Here is a 24,285-nt window from a genome sequence, read left to right as displayed (position 1 = left end):
GCTGGGCCCATGAGCTATGGCCGCTGAGCCTGCGCATCCGGAGCCTGTGCTCCGCAGCAGGAGAGGCCACAGCAGTGAGAGGCCCGTGTACCACAAAAAAAAAAAAACTGAAAGCAGAGATTTGAAGATACTTGCACACCCATTTTCAGAGCAGCATTACTCACAGCAGCCAAAAGGTGGAAGTCACCCAAGTGTCCGTTGACAGCTGAGCAGATAAACAGAATGTGGTTCATCCACACAATGGAATATGACTCAGCCTTAAAAAGAAATGCAATTCTGACACATACTATGACATGGATGAACCTTGAGGACATGATGCTGAGTGAAATAAGCCAGTCACAAAAAGACAAACACTGTAGGATTCCACTTGTACGAGGTCCTTGGAGGAGTTAGATTCATAGAGACAGTAAGTAGCATGGCAGTTGCCAGGGGCTGGGGGAGGGGGAGGGGGTGTTAGTGTTTAATGGGGACAGAGCTTTAGTTTGGGAAAAAGAAAAAGTTCTGGAGATGATAGTGGTGATGGTTGCACAACAATGTGAATGTGCTTAATCCCACTGATTTGTACACTTAAAAATGGTTAAAAGAGTAAGTTTTATGTTATGTATAGTTTACAAAAAAAAAGAAAAATTCAGGCCACAGGCAAAGCTATGTGCATACGAAGACCCTCTGTTAACATGTCAGCAAAAAGTGACACGAGCTGAGTCTCAGGTTGTGCCATCGTTACCCTCTCCCCAGAATCCTGCGCTGCCCAGGACAACAGCGACATCAGCACCTAGCAGGGTGGAGAAAGGGGCCAGAGCAAACATTACTGCACATAATCACCAGGGACTTCTCTGGTGGTGCAGTGGTTAACAATCCGCCTGCCAACGCAGGGGACACAGGTTCGAGCCCTGGTTGGGGAAGATCTCACATGCCGCGGAGCAACTAAGCCCGTGCGCCACAGCTATGGAGCCTGAGCTCTAGAGCCCACAAGCCACAACTACTGAAGCCAGTGCACCTAGAGCCCGTGCTCCACAACAAGAGAAGCCACCGCAATGAGAAGCCTGTGAACCGCAACGAAGAGTAGCCCCCGCTCACTGCAACTAGAGAAAGCCCGCACGCAGCAACGAAGACCCAACGCAGCCAAAAATGAATAAATAAATAAATAAATTTATAAAATAATAAAAAAAAAGAATCACCGGGGAGATCTGAAAAATCCCAATGCCCAGGCCACACCCCTGACAATTAAAACAGAATCGCGGTATGGGGAGTGGTGTCCAGGAATTGGTATTTTTTAAACTTCCCACGCGATTCCGGTGCACAGGCAAGCCTGAAAAGCAGTGGGCTGGGGGAAAGAGCCCAGCAGGGAGGGGATGATGGGCCCCCCCAGATGGTGCCAGGTGCTACACAACGGGAATGTTCCTGGACCCCAGGACCACAAAATGAACACTGGGCTCAGCAGGGGCAGCAAACGGGCTTCAACTCACACGGCAATTCTGGTCCACTGATAAGAGGCTGCCTGGAGTGCTGTGCTAAAAGGATTCTGCGAACGAATCTAGATGATGAATTAGCAATGTCTGCCACGGGTACCAGGCGGGCGAGAGGCAGCCATCCCTGGTGTAAGAGTTACCCAAGTGCTTTCACTTCCTCCCCCTCTCGGAGCCTCACAAGGACGCTGTAAACTGAGCAGAGCCGAGATGATGCTTGTCATTTCATACAGAGATTCAGAGAAGTGAAGCCACAAGATAGAAGTGGTGCAGCTAAGATGGCAAAACCCAGACCTTCTGACTCCTTGTTGAGACCGTCTAGTCTCCTTCCCTTTCAGCCCTGCCCATAGTTCTGACAGGAAAGGTTCTGCCATCAGTCTTTCACATTATAGTGTAAAGTATCTGACCGTCCTCTCCAGGAAGGGGGACTGGCTGTGGAGCTGGAGGCGAAGGAAGAGAAGGGACAGAGCCTTTGTCCAGCTCCTGAAACCCACACCTCATTGGCCAGTGGTCAGAGCAGCCCTGGCCACAAGTTATCCGTGACCCCAGTCCCCCTGAACCCTGGCTTTGTCAATCCCTCCCATGCTGGACAGTCCACACCATGACTCCCAGATCCCAATGACCAAGGCAAAGCCCTGGCGGACCCAGAGCATAAAGGCCTGTGCCAAGGCCAAGAACAGAAATGCCAGGCAGCTTCTGCATGGGCTAAAAGACCCTGTGTTCCCGGGGGATCTGCTTCCTTTGTTTCCTATCCCTGACTCACTCCCTTCAGTTTCTCCTCACCCCAGGAAAGCTCTCCCTGTGGCCCACAGTCATCACACCTCTGGGCCTTCCACACATTGTTCCTTCTACTTAAAAGCCCCTTTCCCTCTTCTCCAGGTGGTAAACTCCTATTCAGCCTTCAGAGCCCAGGTCAAAAGGCCCTTCCCCTGAAAATTCTTCCTTGATCCCTACCTTCACACCCCATCCAGACTGGGTTGTAAACTGCCTTCTCTCACCTCAATGCCACTGCTTAAGTTGCCTGTTTGGAATCTCCTTCCCTCTTTTCTCTTCCTGCAGCATTCCTAGGCAGAGAGAGTGGCTGTCCCCTTTGGACTCCCACAGCTGCTTGTGCGACCCCTACTGTAGCACAATTATACATATTTGGGTGCTCTGGTCTGCCTTGGCCCCGAGACTGCAAACCAGGGGACTAGCCCTGATTCCGCTTCATCTTCCTGGACCCAATGCAGAGCCTGCACACAACAGGTGATGCTCAGCAAACAACCTTATCATCAATCATCTCCGAGCATTTACTAAGTTGTTTAGACTCGAGGTAACAAGTTGGGAACAGTTCCAGTCTTTTAAAACCTTCAGAATTTTTGGAATAGACAGACTCCAGACACATGGGTTAATCCAGCCAGGACCCTGGCCACTCAAGGTCACACGATTCCAGGGGCAGGGCCAGTTTGCTGCTTTAGAAAAGCAGGAGGTATGAATGGAAACCCCACTGGAGAGCCTGGGGAGAAGGGAGGAAATATTATTTCTTCTCTTTCTATTTCTGTGCTGCTTGACTGGCTACAATGTTCATTTACTACAACAGAATGTTTTAAATATGCAGCTCTATGTCTGAAATCAGTATTCGAGACCAAACGTTCCCCAACCTACAGCATTTGAGTTGCGACAGGGGAGAGGCTGTTCCCCAAGAGAGTTCTGGTAACCACCCAACTGCCCGTCCAGGGCAGGATGGAAACACACTGCGGAGGGTCCCACATGGAACCAGACTGCAGAGAGAAGCGGCAAACGCCTTGCACTCAGAGACAAGGGTGCATCGCAGTCTTGGTGCCAAACAGGACAGGCTCTCTGACTCCATTTATATAACCTTCAAGAACCGGCACCAGGAGTCTTTGAGGATAAAAGCCAGGACAGCGGCTGCCCTTGGAGGCGGGGAGGCAGTGACCAGGGCGCGTGACGGGGTTCCTGGCAACTTGCAACACTGAGTGATTTGCTGTGGGTGCTGGTGCCAGGGGTGTGTTCAGTTTTCCAGCCGTAAGGGACAGGCACACGCTTTTCCTGTAATTACACTTCGATAAAAGGTTAAAAGACGGAGTAGCCCCAGGCGCCTACCAGCCAGGTCTGGGAGGGGTCTGTAAAAGGTGTGCCTCCTACACCATCCCCTGGGGCCTCTATGGGCAGCCCCGGGCAGGGCCTAAGCTTGCTGACCACCTGCCCTGTCCCCACCACCTGGGCCTCCCTCCAAGCCAAGCGCACCCCAGATGCTCCTCTGCCGTCCTGCTCCCCGGCTTGCAGTCTGGAGCAGCCAGGCCCAGGCTCAGAGCTTCTGCAATTTCTCCCTCCCCTTCTGGTCTGGGCCGGGCTGGGGTGCATAGCCCCCAGAGAAAAGCAGTCCTGCTCTCCCAAACGAGCCCAGGCTCAGGAAAACTGCTGCGGCCGCCCCTTCCGGGCTGGGCCAGTGCCTGGCAGTGGCAGCCCTGAATCCCCAGGACAGAGGACTAAAGAGATTTGTCCAGGAGACAAAGGGGGGGTCTGTCTGTCCCCCAGAAGCAAGGGCAGCCCAGGGCAGAGCTGGCCCCGGGCCTCTGAGCCTCCCCCTTTCTCCAGCTTGGTCCCAGGCCACTTCTTTGTGTCCATTCATGAATTCACAGCTCCTCCTGGATGGCAGACAGCATCTTGGCTCTGTCTTTGGGAAACAGAGTCGGGGAGAAACAGTCCATGGGCTGGGGCCAGCTCAGAACTGTTGTGAGATCAAAATCCCAGTGGGGAGACAGGAGGGGAACAGGAGGGGAAGCCAAGGAAAGAGGGGAAAGGGCCAGGGTCTCTGGCAGGTCGGGAGCAGAGAACACACGCCATCCCACGTGAATGGCGCCCCCTGGGGGTGCGTGACTGGTGGTACTGACCCAACACAGCTGGGGCCAGACACCCCTAGCCCTGCACCCTCCCCAGGGCTCTTCCCCTCTGGCATAATGAGGGTCCACGCCTCTGAAGCAGGGGCCACCCCATCCTGCCTGCCTCACCAGGAAGCTCCCAGAAGATAACAAGATGAGGAGATGCCATGGGAACCCAGACCTTCCGAACCAGAAGCCCGGGGTGGGCCTCCATCTCCACAATCTTTGTAACCAGGGGCTGATGCAAGCCTGGTGGTCGACCCACTGCCTCAATGCTGTGAATGCCCATCCCCCTCCCCGGCGTGCAGACCCCAAGCCCGAGAGCTCTGACCTGGGGGATTTGTGCTGCAGCTGCAGGAGCCTGGGAGCTAGCGCTCCGAGAAATCAGCCTCCACCAGTGACTCAGGGGGGAGCTGATGGATGCCCCCGCTCCCCTGCCCTCAGCGGAGACGACTTCAAGCCATGTCCCCCAGTGTCTCCCAAGCAGAACTAATTAAGCTCCGAGTGCCTACAGTGCAACCCGCTTCTTACAAACCCTTTAGCGGCTGCGTGCCCTCCCCTGTGCTCACTTCCGCGCTCCCCTATTGCCGTATCTTGGGGTCAGCTCCCAGATACACCCCTTGTCCCTGCATCCTCGTCCCCAGGTCTGATTCTGGGGAAACCCACACGAAGGCGGATTCTCGGCAGCTCAGAGTAAAACCCCGAAGGTACCAGCCACAAGTGCTCTGGACAAGAAACAATATTGCTTCTGAACGATCCCAGTCCCAGCTGAGGCCGCTGCTGACCCCAGGAGGCTTATCTGCACAGCACTTCACAGTTTGCAAGGCTCACTCACACCCGCCGGCTACCACTGCCTCTGAAAGGGACAGGTCACTGCCCCATCCACCCACGATCCCCTAAACCAGGGGTGCCGTGGCCTCCTGGCCACATCGCATGTCTGCAGCTTTCCCCTCCCTGATGCCGGGTTGGGGTTACAACCACCTTCCTCACCCTGCAGGGGCCACACCCGGAACACGCCTTCTAGGAGACACACCCCGAACCCCAATCCACCAGGAGGAACTTTAAGAAACTTAGCAAATACCTCCCCCTACCCACCCCCACCACTCCCAAGGGACCTTCAGCCCTTGGCTTGCTGTACGGAAAGCAGCTCTAACTCCAGAGACGAGGAGGACCACCTGCCAACAGATGAGCCGTTCCATCCACCCGCCGGCACGACAGGGCACACTGGGATGGCGGATCCTCTCACAGGAAATCATTTTCTCCAGGCTAGTACTATTCCCCGTGAAAGGAGGGGCGGCTCGAGGGCTCGTGGAACGTGCAAGAGGCCTGGGAATGTCCCATCCCCGCCGACACAGTGCCACACACAGCCTGGCACAGCCCAGCCCTGCCCATGGCCAAGCATCCAGGGTGCCATCACAGGGCAGGTTTGAGCCCAATTCCAAAGCAGAGGGCCCTGGGATTTCCCCCAAAGCTGGTCCCCAGCCCTGCTCCATCTCCCGTGACCAGGATTCCCGTGACCAGGCAACAAGGTAGCTGCCTTCAGGTAGAAACAGATTCCCCCAGAGACGCACATGTTTCTGAAGCAAAATGCACACAGGTGCACGCACACGCACCCACACGCACATACATTGTGCACACAACCCTGAAATACCACCCGCACATCCTAAGAATATCTCCACTACGAACAGGGACTGGTCCATTCCCCCAAGGCCTTTCTTTGTAAGAAATGAACCCCCTGGTTTTGTCTTAGATAATAATGAAGATCCCACCACTTTGGTACACCAAGTGCAGAGGTGCTTGGGGTGACGATCTTTTTCCTTAAGAGCGGCTCCTGAAAAATCACAAAACTGTAACCCTTAATGAAATCATTGATTCAGACAAGGGGAACCAACGGATGCGGAGAAGGCTGGTGAGAGGCTGCTGAGCGACAGGGTGGTCAAATCCAGGGAACACAGCATCGCTTTCTTGGCCCCAAGATCAACCTCAGCATCACCAGAAATGGGATAGTCAGATGTCTCCTGCCTCCTGGGGAGATGCAGTGCGAAGTTTCTTGCCTCTCTTGCCAAGATCGTCACCCTGAGGGTGATAAGGCTCTGCAGCTGTGCAGGGTACTCTGGCAGTCACTGGCCATGTGTGGCTAAGTCAATGGAAACTCACTAAAACTACATAAAATGTACAATTCAGCTCCTCAGCCATGCTAGCCCCACAGCAAGCACTCGACAGCGCTAGGAAGTTTTGCCCATGTCGTCAGGTGTGATGGGGTCTGGTGGTTATGGAAGAATTAACCCTCACCAGTTAGAGACGTGGACTGACACATCACCTGGGATTTGTCTTTAACTGTCGGCAGAGAAAAAGCAAAGAGATGAAGTGTGGCAAAATGGTCATAAATGTTAATTAGAAATTGTTAGTCATTGTTAGGCTATGGGGTTATTACATTATACTAGTCTCTCTACTTTTTGAATAGAAGTTTTCATAATAGGAGGAATGCAATATTTGCATGATCTCAAAACACTCCCCTTCCCGCAATGCTCTTCATCACCAAAAGGAATGGTAACTTTACAGAGAGCAACGTGGTGCATGCCAACTGAACCAAGGGTCAAGGTTAAAACACCACAGTGACAGGACGGTCATCCTGCTGCCGGCAAGCGGCCACTGAAACAGTGATATGGCAACTGGTAAAGTCTGCAGGACACTTATTAAATAAGACTGCATCAATGCTAATGTTCCTTTATATTTTTGTTTCCTCTTACACTTAATAACTGACCTGCTTATGTCACCATTTTCTTTTTATTTATTTATTTATTTATTTTTATTTCTGGCTGCTTGGGTCTTCGTTGCTGCGTGCGGGCTTTCTCTAGTTGCGGAGAGCAGGGGCTACTCTTTATTGGGGTGCATAGGCCTCTCATTGCTGTGGCTTCTCTTGTTGCAGAGCACGGGGTCTAGGCGCACGGGCTACAGTAGTTGTGGCATGCGGGCTCAGTAGTTGTGGCGCACGGGCTTAGTTGCTCTGTGGCATGTGGGATATTCCCGGACCAGGGCTCGAACCCGTGTCTCCTGCATGGGTAGGCAAATTCTTAACCACTGCGCCACCAGGGAAGTCCCAAGCCCACCATTTTCAACTAGCTTTTATTTTTCATAAATTTTCTAATTGTGGTAAAATACTCATAACATAAAATTTACCATTTTAACCATTTTTAAGGGTGTCTTTTTGTGGCATTAAGCACATTAATACTGCTGTGCAAACATCACCACATTCCATCTCCAGAACCTTTCCATCTTCCCCAACTGAGGCTCTGTCCCCATTAAACTCTGACTCCCCAGCCCCCTCCCCCAGCCCCTGACACCCAGCCTTCTACTTTCCGTCTCCATGAAATTGACTCCAGGGACCTCATGTAAATGGAACCACACAAGATTTGTCCTTTTGTTTGTTAGCTTATTAGCAGAAGGCAGTAATAGCATTTTGTTTATTACAGTCACTAGCATAATGTCCTCAAGGTTCATTCATGTTACAGCCTGTATCAGAATGCCCTTCCTGGGACCTCCCTGGTGGCGTAGCGGTTAAGAATCCGCCTGCCCATGCAGGGGACACAGGTTCGAGCCCTGGTCCGGGAAGATCCCACATGCCGCGGAGCAACTAAGCCCGTGCGCCACAGTTACTGAGCTGGCGTGCCACAACTACTGAGCCCATGTGCCACAACTACTGAAGCCCGTGCACCTAGAACCCGTGCTCCGCAACAAGAGAAGCCACCACAATGAGAAGCCCGTGCACCGCAACAAAGAGTAGGCCCCGCTCACCATTAGAGAAAGCCCGTGCGCAGCAACAAATACCCAATGCAGCCAAAAATAAAATAAATAAATAAATTTTAAAAGGAAAGAATGCCCTTCCTTTTTAAGGTTAGATTTCATTTTTTAACCTCATTCCATAAGAGAGTACCCTGGGACTGAGGAAATAAGCACTCAAGGCTTTGGGGTAAAGGGGCATATGGGCGAGTAACCCGCCTGTAGCCAGGAAATGAGATGAGCAGCCCTCCCCAGTAAGCTCCGGCAGCCCAGTCCCTTGGGAATCCCAGGAAGCTCCCCACTTTCATCGCCACAGCAGTCTCTGAAGTACCCTCCCTCCCTTGAATTCTTCCCCTGCCGGAACCCAAGTCATGACACTCTCAGCATAAATCAGCCTCAACGGTGCCACGGAGCCTGCTGGAGAAAGGTCAGCTGCTGGGCGCACCCCAGGGCCCTTGGGGACCGGAGCTGGCAACCTCCCCACCACATGGCCTGAGGGCCAGCGTCACCAACTCTCCCCTGGTGTCCCTGAACCTCCCCCTCCAAGTTCTGCCCTCTTCCAGGAATGGCCTCCCCCTCCATCACCTCCTCTGCCTCCCTGGAGAACTCCTATTCATTCTGAAGGGTCCACCCAAATGCCCCAACCTCTCTGCAGACTCTCCTGCCCTACGGAGGGTACGGGTGGCTTCTGCCTATCTAGCATCTATCCCTCACGCAGTCAATGGCCCCACTTTCGTCTGGGGCCATCCCTTCCCCGCTAGCACTCCATCAGGCTCAGGTGGAGCTGCACCCCACCTCAACCCCAAGTCATGCCTGACTCCTCGTCTCCAAGCTCCAAAAGAGGGGCTGTGACCTAGATCTGGCATAGTCTTTTCCCCGACCTCAGCAACAGGTCCGAGAATGGGCACAAAATCCAAGCCAGGACAAGAAGACTCAACTCCAGGGCTATGGTGATCCCGAAGGATTCTGCAGGAAACTCTCCATTCGTAAGCACTGTGGGCAGTCCAGAGAATGGAGCCACCAGAGGAAACAGAGCCCAGAGATGGAGAGAGGCAGCCTGGTCGTCTTTGAGACCCTGGATCCAGCTGTACCTGAACCCACATACTTTTCACTTCTGAGTACCGACTTTTTCCCCTTCTTTTCACTCCCCCACTGCCCCTTCCTCCTCTTTCTCCTTCTCTCTCTTTGCTTTAAGCCAGTTCAAACTGAGGCTTCATTACTTATAACCGGAAGTCTCAATGTCACCCTCAAACCCTTTCTTACCCAGGCATTCAAGCAGAAACCATACCTACATTTCCAGCATATTTATCAATATCTCAATTATGCACTTGCTCACATATTATTAGCAGACCGAGTCCTCCCCTAAACTATGAGCTTCTGGAGGGGAGGGGGTAAGCTTTGCATAGGACTCATTTTGGTGCCCCAGCCCTGGCTCTCAACAAGGTTGTTGTTGTTTTCTTAATTTATTAATTTATTTATTTATTCATTTTTGGCTGCATTGGGTCTTCCGTTGCTGCACGCGGGCTTTCTCTAGCTGCGGCGAGCGGGGGCTACTCTTCGTTGCAGTGTGCAGCCTTCTCATTGCAGTGGCGTCTCTTGTTGCAAAGAACGGGCTCTAGGCACGCGGGCTTCAGTAGTTGTGGCACGCGGGCTCAGTAGTTGTGGCTCGCGGGCTCTAGAGCGCAGGCTCAGTAGTTGTGTCACACGGGCTTAGCTGCTCCACAGCAAGTGGGATATTCCCGGACCAGGGTTCGAACCCGTTTCCCCTGCATTTGCAGGTGGATTCTTAACCACTGCACCACCAGGGAAGTCCCTCACCAAGGTTTCTGAATGAATCAGTGAACCACCTAACCAACTGTGGGTCCCCAACCAGTGGACAAGTCAGGCATGCCCACCACATGCCAGACCATGCTGGCCCCTCAGGGTACACAGGGTGTCTGAACAGCCCCCAGCCCACGCCTGCTCCAAGCAGCTTGCAGTCTGGCTGGGGAAGGGCGATCAATGACACGGGGCCTGCCAGACTCTCCCCTGCTTGAGACGAGGACTTAGGACAAACCTGGAGGGGTGGGCTGTGTCTGGATGAATCTGAAGGTGCATGTCTGCACTGCTGCTGGAGTGGGGTTTCTGGACAATTGTCACTTCCTAAGTCTCCCTGCACATCTGTCAGCTTAGGTTTGCAGTCCAGGCATAGGGCAATAAACTGAGATCTGCTGGTGCTGAAAGGACAGCTCCCCTGGGAGCCCAGCACAGCTGCTAGCACCCCAATCCCGCTGCACCAACCTGTCATTTAATCGGCACCCACTGTGTGCCAGTTTACATGCATTTCCTCCGAACAATCCTATGAGGGAAGCATCACTATCCCCGTGTCACCCGACCCTGCCCCTCACACCCTCTCCTGGCCACGTCACCACCTGAAATTCTATCATACAGTTATCTGTCTGTTGTCTGTTTCTCACACCAGAATGTGAGCTCCACGAGGACAGAGTCAGCCCTGTATCCCCAGCACCCGGGACAGCGCCCAGCACACCAACAGCACGCGGCAATTACTGCTTAATCAACGAACAAATGAAACAGATTTCCATGTGGTGCAGCCAGGTGTCCGCGGCAAGGGCGGGGAACGTGTTCCTGGCTGTCCTCACCGTGGCCCAACGCCACACTACAGACCCAGCTCCCTTCCCTCCCTCTCCTGCCCCACCTCCAACTACAGACTTCCACCCAAGCGGTAATTATTAAAATCGGGGCCACACAACCCGCAGGGCTGCTGCTCCCTTCAAGCCCCCTCTTGGCCTCCAGCACTTCCGCCTTCTGGGTGGTGAGATCCGCCCACATGGCGGCGACTTCCAGACAACCCCAGCCCAGATGCCCTTGTGCCCTTGGTGACTCCTTCAGCTGGACATTTGGGGAGGAGGGGGAACCTCATCATGGGGTGGAAGATGGGAGCTCAAGGGCAGACCACACCCCGCAGGTCTGACCTTCACCATCTTGCAGCTCCTGCTTCCCTGAAAAGCAGGACTGAAGGTGCAGGGACCTGGTCCCAAGATGACTCATTCTCTTAGTGTAACCCTAATGACTCTGCTTCATTCAGAGTTATTCACTGTCCATTCTGCGGCCAGAGGGACACACCCCACACCCGGACATGTGTATGCACCTGGGCCACCCCTCCTGCAGCGATGGAGGACCTGAGTCCCAGGGAAGCTAAGTGACCAGCCCAAGGGTGCCCGGTGGGTGAGTGATGGGACCAAGACGAACAGTACACTGTCAGAACACTCAGTGCATGCTGGGCTCTGGGCCAAGCACTTGCCATGCTCTGCATTTAGTTCTCCAACAACTCTCTGATGAGGGTCAATTATTTTGTCCGTTTTACAGATGAGGAAACGGAAGCTCAGAGACTCAATCAACCCTGTGAGATCAGCACTACTATTATGCCCCGTCTTTCAGAAGAGGAAGCCAAGGCACAGAGAGGCCATGTAACATGCCCGAGATCACGCAGCCATTAAGGGGAGGAGCCCCGAGGCAGACCCAGGTGGTCCGACAACAGAAGCCACCCGTGGTGAAATTCTACTTTCCAGTTCTCAAGTACATAAGTCCCCTACACATGAACCTTCAAGTTGCGAACTTCCAAAGATGTGAATGTGCTACTACCCAGACATCACTGGATCGTTTTTTCAAGGGGGTAGATAGAATTGAATCCAGCAAGGAACCAGAACCTGTGCCGTCAACGTCAGGCGAGAGTGAAATTGCAGCTTGCCCTCCATCTCCTACTGCCGACGACCCTTCAGCTCCACCATCTCCCACCTCCTCTCCCCACTCCAGTCAGTAACTCTTCTTGCCTGTTCACTCGATGCCAGCCCCTGTGTGCCAGCTGTTGTGCTGTACTACTGTACTTTTCAAGGTACTGTACTGTAAGACTTAAAATGTTCTCTTGGGACTTTCCTGGTGGCACAGTGGATAAGACTCCGTGCTCCCAATGCAGGGGGCCTGGGTTCGATCCCTGCTCAGGAAACTAGATCCCACATGCATGCCGCAACTAAGAGTCTCCATGCCACAACTAAGGAGCCTGCCTGCTGCAACTAAGACCCAGCACAACCAAATAAATAAATATTTTTAAAAGTTTTCTTTATTTTTGTGTTTATTTTTTATGTACTATTGGTGTGAAAAGTATTATAAACCTATTACAGTACGGTACTATGTAGCCGATTGTTAGTTGGGTACCTAGGCTAACTTTGTTGGACTTATGAACAAACTGGACTTACAAACACACTCTCGGGACGGGACTCGTTCTTCTGTAGGGGACTTACTGTATTTACTATGTGCCATCCACTCCCAGGTAACGTGGAGAGGACATACCTGTTCTCTCCACTGCCCCAGGTTCGTGGGGAGACAGCCAAGGGAGCAGTTCAAATGTGGGGCAGGATGGAGACAGCAACAGAGGTGAAGGAACTGAGGTTATGAGAAGGCAGAAACTGGGAGGCAAAGGAAACCAACAAAGACAAGGGTGAGGAAAGGAGATGGTGAACGCGGAGAACGGGGTAAACACCCAGAGAATCACTGAGGCATCTATTGGGGCACCTGGCCTCCGGCTCCCTTGGAGCCCTAAACGCACTAAACTCTGTAACAAGCTCAGGTGCCCTGCTGTTTAAGAAATAACTTCACTTAGTCACGGTGAGCACTGTCCACACTCACACTTTCTGTGAGCTGAGCCAGCACTCCGTGGTCAACTCCAGTGGCCCTTCTACTCATCTGGCTACGGATCCCCGGGGCTGCCAGGGAGGGGTCTGAAGAGGTCTGGACCTCAGCCTGGGAGCTCTGACAGCACGGGGATCCTTGCAGGGAGGGCTGGGTTCCCTGCAGGGAGGAATCGGCAAAAGCTCAGACTGGAGGTCAGACAGATCTGAGTTTAGAGCTGGCTGTCCCTCTCACCTGCCATCAGACCAGCCTCCCCGTCAGCCTCATCTGTACCATGGGGCCAATAACACCTATCTGGCAGGGTACAGAATGGATTAGAATCAATGCACACGGCATCTAGAGCAAAGCCTGGAACATACAAAATGGTCAGGAAATGGTGGATGTCATTATTGTGGTGGCAATTAACAAAAAAAATTAGTGGCAGAGAAGCAGTCTGAGACACTGGGAATTAGTCCACCCAAATCTCGATCCACACTTATTGCACCTACCTGGCCGTGTTCTTGATTTGCTTCTCTGTTGGCCAGGAGTCCCGGGTTGAGGCATCAGAGGCTCCCTCTGCTCAAAGGGAAGAATGATTTTGAATCCCATGATCGATTAGTGATGTCTGCCCTGGGCACAAGGGAAGGCTGACACTAGGTGTGCTATGTATCCTACCCTAATAATCCTATTAGAGTAATGTTCAGGCAGTACTACCCTTAAACAAGAGGGACTCTGTCCCTAAGCCTGTCTCTTTAGATCCATTACTTCTCCAACTTTCATGCACACATGAATCACTGAAGGAGCTTATGAAAATAAAGATTCTGATTCCATAGGTCTGGGGTGGAGCCCAAGATTCTGCATTTCTAACAAGCGCTAGCTGATGCCAATGCTATGGATCTGTATGTGTGGATCAGGGTTTAGATGTCGTGCTCTCACAAACACAGACTAATTTGTTAGGGAGACTTTGAGCACCTTGGTCACGGGGGATCCAGCACTCATCGCTGGCAGTGTGAGCTGTCACCCTGGACGTTCACTTTGTGAATAACACGGGCAGGACCCGGCAAGTACTGCTTCACATCTCCTGTTCTGTGTCCTTGGAACAAAAGGTGGGTGCAAATTCATACAATGGAACATCATTCAGCCTTAAAAAGGAAGGTACTGCAATGAGGTATCACCTCACACTGGTCAGAATGGCCACCATCAAAAAGTCTACAAATAAGAGACGCTGGAGAGGACACGGAAAAAAAAGAGAACCCTCCTACACTGTGGGTGGGAATTTAAGTTGGTGCAGCCACCATGGAAAACAGTATGGAGCTTCCTCAAAAAAGTAAAAACACAGTTACCATATGATCCAACAGTCCCACTCCTTGGCATATCTGGACAAAACCATAATTCAAAGAGATACATGCACCCCTAGGTACACAGCAGCACTATTTACAATAGCCAAGACATAGAAACAACCTAAATGTCCATTGACAGATGAATGGATAAAGATATGGCACATGTATACAATGGAATATTACTCAGCCATTAAAAAGAATGAAATAACGCCATTTGCAGCAACATGGGTGGACCTATAGATTATCATACTAAGTGAAGTAAGAGAAAAGAAAGAGAAATACCCTATCATTTACCATATGATATCACTCATTTGTGGAATCTAAAATAGGACAAGTGAACGTATCTACAAAACAGAAACAGACTCACAGACATAAAGAACAGACTTGTGGTTGCCAAGGGGGAGAGTGGGTGGGGGAGGGATGGATTGGGAGTTTGAGATTAGCAGATGCAAACTATTATGTATAGAATGGATAAACAAGGTCCTACTGTATAGCACATGGAACTATATTCCACATCCTGTGATAAACTATAACGGAAAAGAATATGAAAAAGAATATATATATATATATATATATATACGTATAACTGAATCACTGTGCTGTACAGCAGAAATTAACACAACATTGTAAATCAACAATACCTCAATAAAATTAATTTTTTTAAAAGAGGAAGAAAATTCTGACACTTGCTCCAACATGGATGAACCCTGAAGACATGCTGAGTGAAAGGAGCCAGACATAAAAAGGACAAGTATTGTAGGATTCCACTCATACAAGGTCCCTAGAGTAATCATATCCATAGGCACAGAAAGTAGAAGGGTGTGTGTCAAGGGCTGGAGGAGGGGGATGGGGGAGTTAGTGTTTAACGGGGACAGAGTCTCGGTTTGTGAAGATGAAAAACTCCTGGAGACGGATGGTGGTGATGGCTGCACAACAAGGTGAATGTACTTAATGCCACCGAAGCGTACACTGAAAAATGGTCAAAATAGTAAATTTTACATTAGGCATATTTTACCATAATTTTTAAAAAACTGACTGCATCCAAATGCTGTGCAGGTTGGTGGGTGATGCCACTGCTGGCACTGGCAACCAGAAAGACGTGAGCAGCAGGCAGGCTTGGGTAAGAGAAAAGACAAACTACAGTCACTCTCCCCATCCGTGGGTTACACATCCCAGGGATTCAACCAACCTGGGGTGGAAACTACTACGTGATCCGCTGCTGACTGAATCCGAGGACGGTTGAATCCACGGATGCAGAACCCGCGAATACGGAGGAACACCCGCAAGAGACTGGAGCATCCGCGGACATGCCAGCATTCGCGGGAGTCCTGGAACTAAATCGGCTCCCTGATCCCCGCTCCCCGCCCCCCCCCGCGGGTACGGAGCGACGACTGCCATTCATCCGCGAAAGCCTTACTCTGAAGACAGCATGAACGCCATAGGCTGATGCCCAAGAAAGAGTCACAGCCCAATAACCTCAAGCATCAATTTGTTTCTCTTCCTGTTTCACTTCCAGGTTTCAGAGACACTCATGAATTGCCTTGGAATTCCCAGTACGTGCACATGGCAGCTGAGAAACACGTGGAATATTAATGAATTCATATCACTCCTGAACTTGTATATGTGCAGGACTAGAGGTAACTTGCATTAGACATAATTCCTATTCTTTTCTTTTTAACTGAAGTGCAGTATAGTTGACTTACAATGTGTGCCAGTCTCTGCTGTACAGCAAAGTGACTCAGTTTTACACATACAGACATTCTTTTTTTTTTTTTTTTTTTTGCGGTACGCGGGCCTCTCATGTTGTGGCCTCTCCCATTGCGGAGCACAGGCTCCGGACGCGCAGGCTCAGCGGCCACGGCTCACGGGCCCAGCCACTCCGTGGCATGTGGGATCTTCCCAGACTGGGGCACGAACCCGTGTTCCCTGCATCGGCAGGCGGACTCTCAACCACTGCGCCACCAGGGAAGCCCAGACATTCTTTTTTTAATATCCTTTTCCATTATGGTTTAGCCCAGGACACTGGATATAGCTCCCTGTGCTATACAGTAGGACCTTGTTGTTCACCCATTCTAAATGTTGATAGTTTGCATCTACCAACCCCAAATTCTCAGTCCACCCCTCTCCCTCCCCCCAGCCCCTTGGCAATCATAAGCCTGCTCTCTACCTATTCTTTTTTTTTTCCTACCTATTTTTTTATGTTGGCAACGAGGTGGACATTGAACTCCAGATGTGAACAGTTTCATTTCCATATGATAGGTTTCAATCACATTTTCAAAAAAATCAAATAAAATATTTCAGCTTTACTTAAATACTGTTTGACTTTAAATAAAATGTTATACTTATTCACCTTAATTTGTATTTTGCCTTTTCAATTTAATAGAAGTTTTTGAATATTTTAGAATTAAAAATCATTTAACTTTTTTCAGTTTCTGACATTTGCTTTAAGTTACATTTGTGGGGTTTTTAAAATTACATTTTTCATTTGAATCCTTTAGACTAGTGCCCTTCCAGATAAATTTCTGCAATGATGGAAACGTTAAATGTCTGTGTTGTCCCATACAGCAGCGCTGGCCACATGTGACTATAGAGAACTTGAAATGTGGCTGGTGCGACTGAGGAAATAGCTTTTTAATTTTATTTTAATAAATTTAGATTTTCCTTTTTTTTTTTTTTTTTGGCCGCATGGCATATAGGCTCTTAGTTCCCCGACCAGGGATCAAACCCATGCCCCCTGCATTGGGAGCACAGAGTCTTAACCACTGGACCTCCAGGGAAGGTCCAAGATTTACTTTTAAATAGCCACAGGTGGCAAGGGCTACAGTCCCAGACAGAACACCTTTAGATTATTACTGTTAACAGAACCCAAATATAAGTGAGAATCTTGACTATAAATAATGATTTTGCTGCAATGAAATCAATCAAATAAATCATATGACATACATAATAATTAATAAATTATGTATTTATTACTCATCCAAGCAAGGCTGCCCAGCAACGAATGCCAAAGACGCGTGTAAAAATAAACTACACTCAAGTGCCTTTCTTTTTTTTTTGGCCTCGCCACTCGGCATGTGGGATCTTAGTTCCCCGACCAGGAATCGAACCCGTGCCCCCTGCAGCAGAGGTGTGGAGTCTTAACCACTGGACCGCCAGGGAAGCCCCCTCAGCTGTCTCTGATGCTAGCCAGTCTTCAATCAGATGACGGCCACTGTTTTACAGTGTTCAATGTTGTCACCATAGAAGTATAGTTGTCGGAAGGAGGACAGAACCCATTTTGTTGAGAAGCTTGTTAGCTTGGTTTTTTACTTGGCAGGTGGGCTTCCGCGGGGACATTGCTCTGGCCCGACTGCATGTGGGGCGGGGCCGTCAGTGAATGAACAAAGGAGGCCAGCGCAGCAGGGAGGGCTCAGAATTCGAATCCCCGCGTCCAGTGGGGAGTAGAGACTCGGGGTGTGAGACACGTACCCTGCAGCTGCGGGTGATGACGATGATTATTCCCCAGGGTCGTGGGGGTGGGGGGAGGCAGACAAGCGGGTCCAGACAAACCCAGGTGTGAATCCTACCAACTGCTCTACGGCCTCGGGCGAACCAGACAGGACTAGAAACTGCAGCTACTCCCAGGACTGCCAAGGATCAGAGGAGACGATGTACAGGGAGTGCGGGTCATCTATCTCCCCCTCCTCCATGAAGCCCTGGGCCGACCGTGTCCCAGGTAGCCCAGCAAGGCAAAAGCACCCATGAGCCCCATCTCCCCTCCCACCCCTTCTCCAGCCACGCAGACACCTGCTGACATCAGAGAAAGCTCTGCCAAGACGGAAGGGTTTCTCCGACGGCCCCATGGATCTTGAGAAACTTGCTTGTTACAAACTGCCGCGAATCCTCTCTGGAAAGAGACAGACTGGATAACAATGACATAAGTAGCCACCGCTCTGGAGCACCAGCTGTGGACCAGGTACCTCGCCAGATGCTTCACATACCTCATCTTAATCACCTCAAGAAGCACAAACGTTTACGAAACCGGTGACCTTCAGAATTTCAGAGTCCCGGCTGGTGCAGGACTGGTCCTAAGTGGCTGTGAAGGGACCTCAGATAGAAGGACGGCGACTAACCCTACAGAAGCCCTCCCAGGGCCACTGCCACCACCCCACCTATTAACCTCACTTACAAGGAGGAAAGCAAGGCTCAGGGGAAAAGTCCCCTGCACGAAAGAAGCCGACCAAGAGGAGGGTGGAATCACAGCACAGGCTCCTGGCTCCTTCTATATTTCCCAAGGACCCCACCATGGAAGGAGTGGGACCCGATCTTTTTTTTTTTTTTTTTTTTTTTTTTCGATGCCACTTTTATTATGTTTCTTAAACATTACTTGAGGCCCCTACTTTAAGATGCAAAGGGTAGAAAGTGCCACTGGGCTATTTGGTGGTACACGGGCCTCTCACTGTTGTGGCCTCTCCCGTTGCGGAGCACAGGCTCCAGACGTGCAGGCTCAGCAGCCATGGCTCACGGGCCCAGCCGCTCCACGGCATGTGGGATCCTCCCGGACCGGGGCACGAACCCGCGCCCCCTGCATCGGCAGGCGGACTCTCAACCACCTGCACCACCAGAGAAGCCCAAGGGACCCAATCTTTGGCCTTAGGAGCAGCTCCAAACACCATGGCGGGAACTGCGCTGCGAGAGGGGAGGGGGCAGGTCCCCAACCAAGTCATTATAGTCTGGGCCGTCGGTGAGCCTCACATGGACCTGGTGACCCACAGCACCAGGCCAATACCCAGAACTGACAATGGATCAGGTATGTGCTGCAGAGATGCTCCTGCAGCGTTGTGCACAGAAGCGGAATCCAGAAAGCAACTTGAGTGTCCAAAAGTGGGAAATAATAAAATAAAGCAGGGTGTGATGACGAGATGGAATATTAAGCAAAAGCCCCCTTTAAGCTGAGGTTGCAAGCCATTATGAAAGACAAAGGAGACGGGATTATGGCAGGTCAATTTTCAAAAATTAGAATACAACGCTAGCTATAGAGTATCTACAGAAAAAGCCTGGAAGAAAAGTCAACACATTTAACAGTGATGATCTCCAGACCATGGGATTAAAGGTCTGCTGCTTTCATCTTTATACCTACTTCCCATAATTTAAAAACTTTGTTCCAAGGAGCATGTGTTACATTTATAACCATAATGTTATTTTACAATGGCCCACGTTTAAGGTCACATCGCATTAAGCCAAAGAGGGCACCTATGTCTTCAGAGGTTAATTCGCTCATTCAAAGTCACACAGCCAGTATTATGCAACGGATTTTGATGGGTAACTGCTCAGGTGCCAGGTGCTGTTCTGGACATGGAAGCAGCAGGGGGCACAGACAGACAGGTGGACTACACTTCCCAGCTTCCTTGCAGTGACGTGGCGCCACGTGGGGCTCACCCAGGAAACGTGAGACCTCGCTGCCTTCTAGGACACGCAGAACCCAGTTTATTTTTCTTCTCAAGTTAAGAATTACAAGGACCCACAAGCACCCTGTGTATCTTTCCCTCCCTCCCTTACAGGTAGCCACTAACCTGATTTTGGAATCATCGTTGTCTCACTTTTCACGTACTTTTCTCTGCATTCCTAAACGACACAGTTTACTGGGATTTGAGTGTTACGTGACTGGAGTCATGCTTTTTTCTGTGTTTTGCTACTGTTCAAACACGTCTGTGAGATTCATCCGTACGTTGCCTGGGACTGGGCTTGTTTTCCTTTGCAGGATTACTACTCCGTTGCACGGATACATACTGTTCCATCAACGTGGACCTCTGGGCTGATTCCAGCTCTCGCTTACCTTGAACAGTGCTGCTGAGAAGATCCTGGGCCAACTCCCCCGGCACACATGTGCAGAATTTCTCTAGCGCACACACCCAGAAGAGAGTGGCCATGTCCAAGTTTACATGGTAATTTCTGTTTTCCAAAGTAGTTATAATAGTAGTGTCAGACTTCTCATATATTGAATACAAGAATGGCGTCCCATGGACTCTTATTTCGCATTTCCTCGATCACCAACGCCAGCGAGCAGCTGTTCACATGTTTATGGCTCATCTGTGTTCTCCCTTCCTGCAATGACTCTCCTTTTACATTTTCTATTGGGCTGTCTTTTCCTTATTGTGGTTCTTTATAGATTCTGGATATTATTATTTATTTAATTTTTTTTTTTGGCCGTGCCGTGCAGTTTTTGGGATCTTAGTCCCCCGACTAGGGACTGAACCCATGCCCCCTGCAGTGAAAGCACTGAGTCCTAACCACTGGACCTCCAGGGAGTTCCTGACTCTGGATATTAATTACTTGTTGGTTAAATATGTTGCAAATGCAAATATGTCCTTCAAGTTCGTGGCTTGTCTTCTCTTGTCTTCCTGGCATTTTGTGGTAAATAAAAATTCATAATTTTTAATGTAGTTGAGTTTATCAATCTTTTATGGTTTGAACTTTTTGTGCCTTCAGAAATCTTTACCTAGCATGATATCCAAAAGATATTGTTTCAAATTTTCAAAAAGTTTTCAACTTTTTTTTTTAATTTCACTTGCAAATCTTTAATCCATCTAGAAATGCTTTTTCTGTATGGTTTGAGGTAGGACTCCAGTTTCGTTGTTTCCATCTGGATTATTGTCTCAGTACCATTTATTCAATAGACCATCCTTAACTGGGTTGATCAGCAAGGCAGCCTTTGTCAAAAGTCAAATGCCTTTATATACATGAATCTGTTTCTGGCCTCTCTGTTCTGTTCCATTGGTCAATTTGCCTAGCCCTGAACCAACACTACAGTCTTTAGTTCCTATAGCTTGATGATAAGTATGTTTCTGGATGTAGATAAACCATTCAAGGACTCGAGATGAGAACCTTAAAGATCAGTTGGTACAACCACCCACTGAGAAACAGAGGCTCAGAGACGGAAAGCATCTTTTGCAACGTCACACAGGAGCAGTGTTAAGAGCAGAATGTTTGTGTCCCCCCTCCAAAAAAAAAATTCGTAGGTTGAAATCTAACCCTCAGTGTGATGACATTTGGAGGTAGAACCCTTGGGCATAATTAGGTCATAAGGGTGACGCCCTCATGAATGGAATTACTGCCCTTATACGAAGAAGCCAAAGAGCTAGCTCCGTCTCTTTGTCACCTATGAGGATACAAGAAGTTGGCAGTCTGTAACCTGGAAGAGGGCCCTCACCAGAACCCGACCTTGCTGGCACCCTGATCTCAGACCTCCAGCCTCTAGAACTGTGAGAAATACTTTTCTGCTGTTTATAAGGCATCCAGTCTATGGTACTTTGTTATGGCAGCCTGAAAGAACTAAGACAAACACCCATCTCTCACCCTGGAGGACATTCCTGTCCTGTTCAATAATGACAATCACTGACCACATGTGTTTACTGAGCACTTGAAATATAGCTAGTTCAAATTGGGATGGGCTGTAAGTATAAAACACATCAGATTTTGAAGACTTGTGGTTGAAAATAAACTGTAAAATATCTTATGAATAATTTGTTTATATTGATTACATATTGAATATCCTTTGGATATAAGGTGTTAACTAAAATATATTCTCGTAATTGATTTCACCTGTTTCTTTTCACCTTCTTATGACAGTGAGATGGGAAATTAGCCACACATTTACCTGAAAGGCTCTGAGAAAATTTAAAACTACCTCTGTGGCTTGCATGCTATTTCTGTTGGACAGGTCTGGGTCATACTATTAAATTCACTCGATCACAAAGCCTTGATTAAGGACCTAATATGTGGACTGGACGGTAGTAAGGGCCACACAAGGAGGAAGGGAACAGAAATAGTTCTAATCAATGCATTCCATTTCCTCACTGGACTCATCACCTGTAGAAGGGTCATCAGCCCAAGCATGAAAGAAATGGTTCATGGTCCAGCCCTCAGCCCAGCTGGAGAGCTCTATTCCAGTTACAGCGGGAGCAGCACCAGTGTCAAAATCTAGAGATCATTTAGACCAACCCTCCTGTCTAACGGATTAACCAGTAGAGGTCCAGAGAGGTTGAGACGCCTACCCAAGGTCACACAGCAGGTGTGGGACAGAGCTCCTTCCCCGCATCTGAAGTCTCCAGCCCCGGGTTTCTCCCTTCCCTTCGAGTGAACACTCCACCAACTTATATCTCACACCAGCACACAGGACCCTCGAGAACAATCCTCTGAAAGTCCAAGTTCCCACACCAGACGAGACCTCGCAGATTTGTGCAGCCAGCCCCTCCCACCTTCCCTCCAACAGAAACACCACAGGAATTCCTCCGGGCCTTCCCACCAGCAACCCCTTTCCAGCGGGACTCCCCAACTTCATGAAGGAGACACAACGCCCCCCCCACCAGAGGAAACAGAGATGAGACTGAGAGGGAAAGGACCCAGTCCTGCCTCCCCACTTTCCCGCCCTGAAGCAGAGCTCAGCCCGGCCTCTGGGGTCAAGCTGTGCTCCATCTGACAGCAACTTGTAGAGACTTCATGGGACCAGGGACCCTCAACAATTGCCAGGAGACAATGAGCTGTGTAGGTGTGACAGCAAAAAGGATGTCAACCCAGCTCAACTCACCACCTGCCCACTCCGCCCACGGAGGCAGGAGGCCTGGTGGGAGGGTAAGAGCAGGTGAAGGCGGGCTCCCCGCCCCCCCGCCCCGGGCAGGAGGCCGACGCCTAAGGCTGCACACCCAGAGCAGTGGGTCCTCGCCCAAGACTCCTGGGGGCGAAGGGGCAATCCTAGAAAAGGGTTTTCATCCAGCTTTCAGGTAAGCCCACCCCGCCAAAATCTTAGAGGAACTTAATATTCCCTCCCCTCCCCCCAGCCCCTTAATTGGGAATCAAAGCGACAAGACCTTGGCTTCCACTTGGCAATCTGAAATCACCACTTTAGAAGAAGAAACTGAGGTTCAGGTGGGACCAGACTTCCCACTATGAAAAGGCCAAGATGTTTAGGTCCTGGTCCTGTTTCTCAGTTTCCTTACCCATTCCTCCTGCTTGCTATGAGGGCGGTCAGGGGTGGGCGGGGGTTCGCTGGGGCGGTGCGGGCCAACGCCTTTTATCATTAACAAAAGCGCAGAATAGCGATTGAGCCCGTGCAAAGTGCTTTCAAGGGATCATCTCACTTAATCCTCGCAGGGACCGCAGGGGTGGGGACTCTCATTATCCCCGCCTTTGAGACCTGGAAATTGAGGTTCAGAGAGGTGAAGCGACTCGCCCCAGGGCACCACGCTAAGTCGGAGGCGCTCCTCCCGGGTCCAGGGCGCAGAGCTGCGCGAGGAGACTCACAAAGACCACGACGTCTCGTGTCCGGTTTCTTCCGGCCGGGGACAGGGTCCATGTATCGCCCTGAACCCTCGGGGCGGCTGGGGGAGCGCGCTGGCGGCGCGGGAAGAAACCCGCCGCCCGCGCTCCCCACCCCCGCTCACCTCGCGTATTTCGTCTTCTGGAAATCCAGGAGCCGCGGAGCGAACATCGCGGCGGTTCCATCAGCCTCCAGCCCGGGGCCCCGACCGCGGCAGCTTGAAGAGGCCGCGGCGCCGGAGCAGCAGGTCGGCGGCCGCGGGGCGGGGGCGGCCTGGGGCGCGCGGAGCCGAGCTGGAGCCGAGCCCGGAGCCGCCGACGCCAAATCCCGAGCAGCTGGTGGCGGGCGGGGCGGGGGGACTCCGGGCCAATCGCCTGAGTCCCCGCAGCCCCGGCCCCCTCCCCGCGCGGGGCCGACCCCTCCCAGCCTGGCTGCGGGAAGGGAACCCTGGGGGAGGGCTGGAGGCCTAGGGGGAGCTTCCGAAAGCAGCCCCTTCTTCCTTGCTCCCCGGGCCCCCTCGTCCCGTAGTTTTTCCTGCGAGAAGACTGCCTGTTAGACGGAGCCCCGCTGTCCCCCGCGGCGGGGGCTGGGACCCTGCCCGCGTGCCCGCCCTGCGGCCCCTCTCGTGGCCGGCCCCAGAGCTTACCTGTAGCTCACACTCCCCCCTCCGCCCCCGCCTTGCGTCCCTGCGAGGTGCGACGGCCCCAAGAGGATGGCGCAGCCTCTGGGGAACCCCCTAATTCCCAGAGGCTGTGACTCTGGGGACCCTCACGACCCTGAGACAGGGGCACACGCATATGGGCATTTGGTCGCCAGGTACCCAGGATGTGCCCACCACCACCCCAGCCCCCAAACCC

General features: G+C 51.1%; 1 protein-coding gene across 1 annotated transcript in view; it reads right to left on the bottom strand.

Annotated features, from left to right (window-relative positions):
- Window positions 1-23,681, bottom strand: part of MMD2 (monocyte to macrophage differentiation associated 2) — a 52,601-nt gene extending 28,920 nt beyond the window's left edge. Inside the window, exon 1 of the mRNA XM_007447085.1 lies at window positions 23,553-23,681. Coding sequence (XP_007447147.1) covers window positions 23,553-23,599 — 47 coding nt within the window. The 5' untranslated portion in view covers window positions 23,600-23,681. The remainder of the gene's footprint in view (window positions 1-23,552) is intronic.
- Window positions 23,682-24,285: the final 604 nt, after the last annotated feature.

This window comes from Lipotes vexillifer, unplaced genomic scaffold, assembly GCF_000442215.2.
Source record: "Lipotes vexillifer unplaced genomic scaffold, Lipotes_vexillifer_v1.1 scaffold625, whole genome shotgun sequence".
NCBI lineage: Eukaryota > Metazoa > Chordata > Mammalia > Artiodactyla > Lipotidae > Lipotes > Lipotes vexillifer.
The sequence above is the reverse complement of the archived record's forward strand: the minus strand, read 5'-3'. Positions and strand labels throughout refer to the sequence as shown.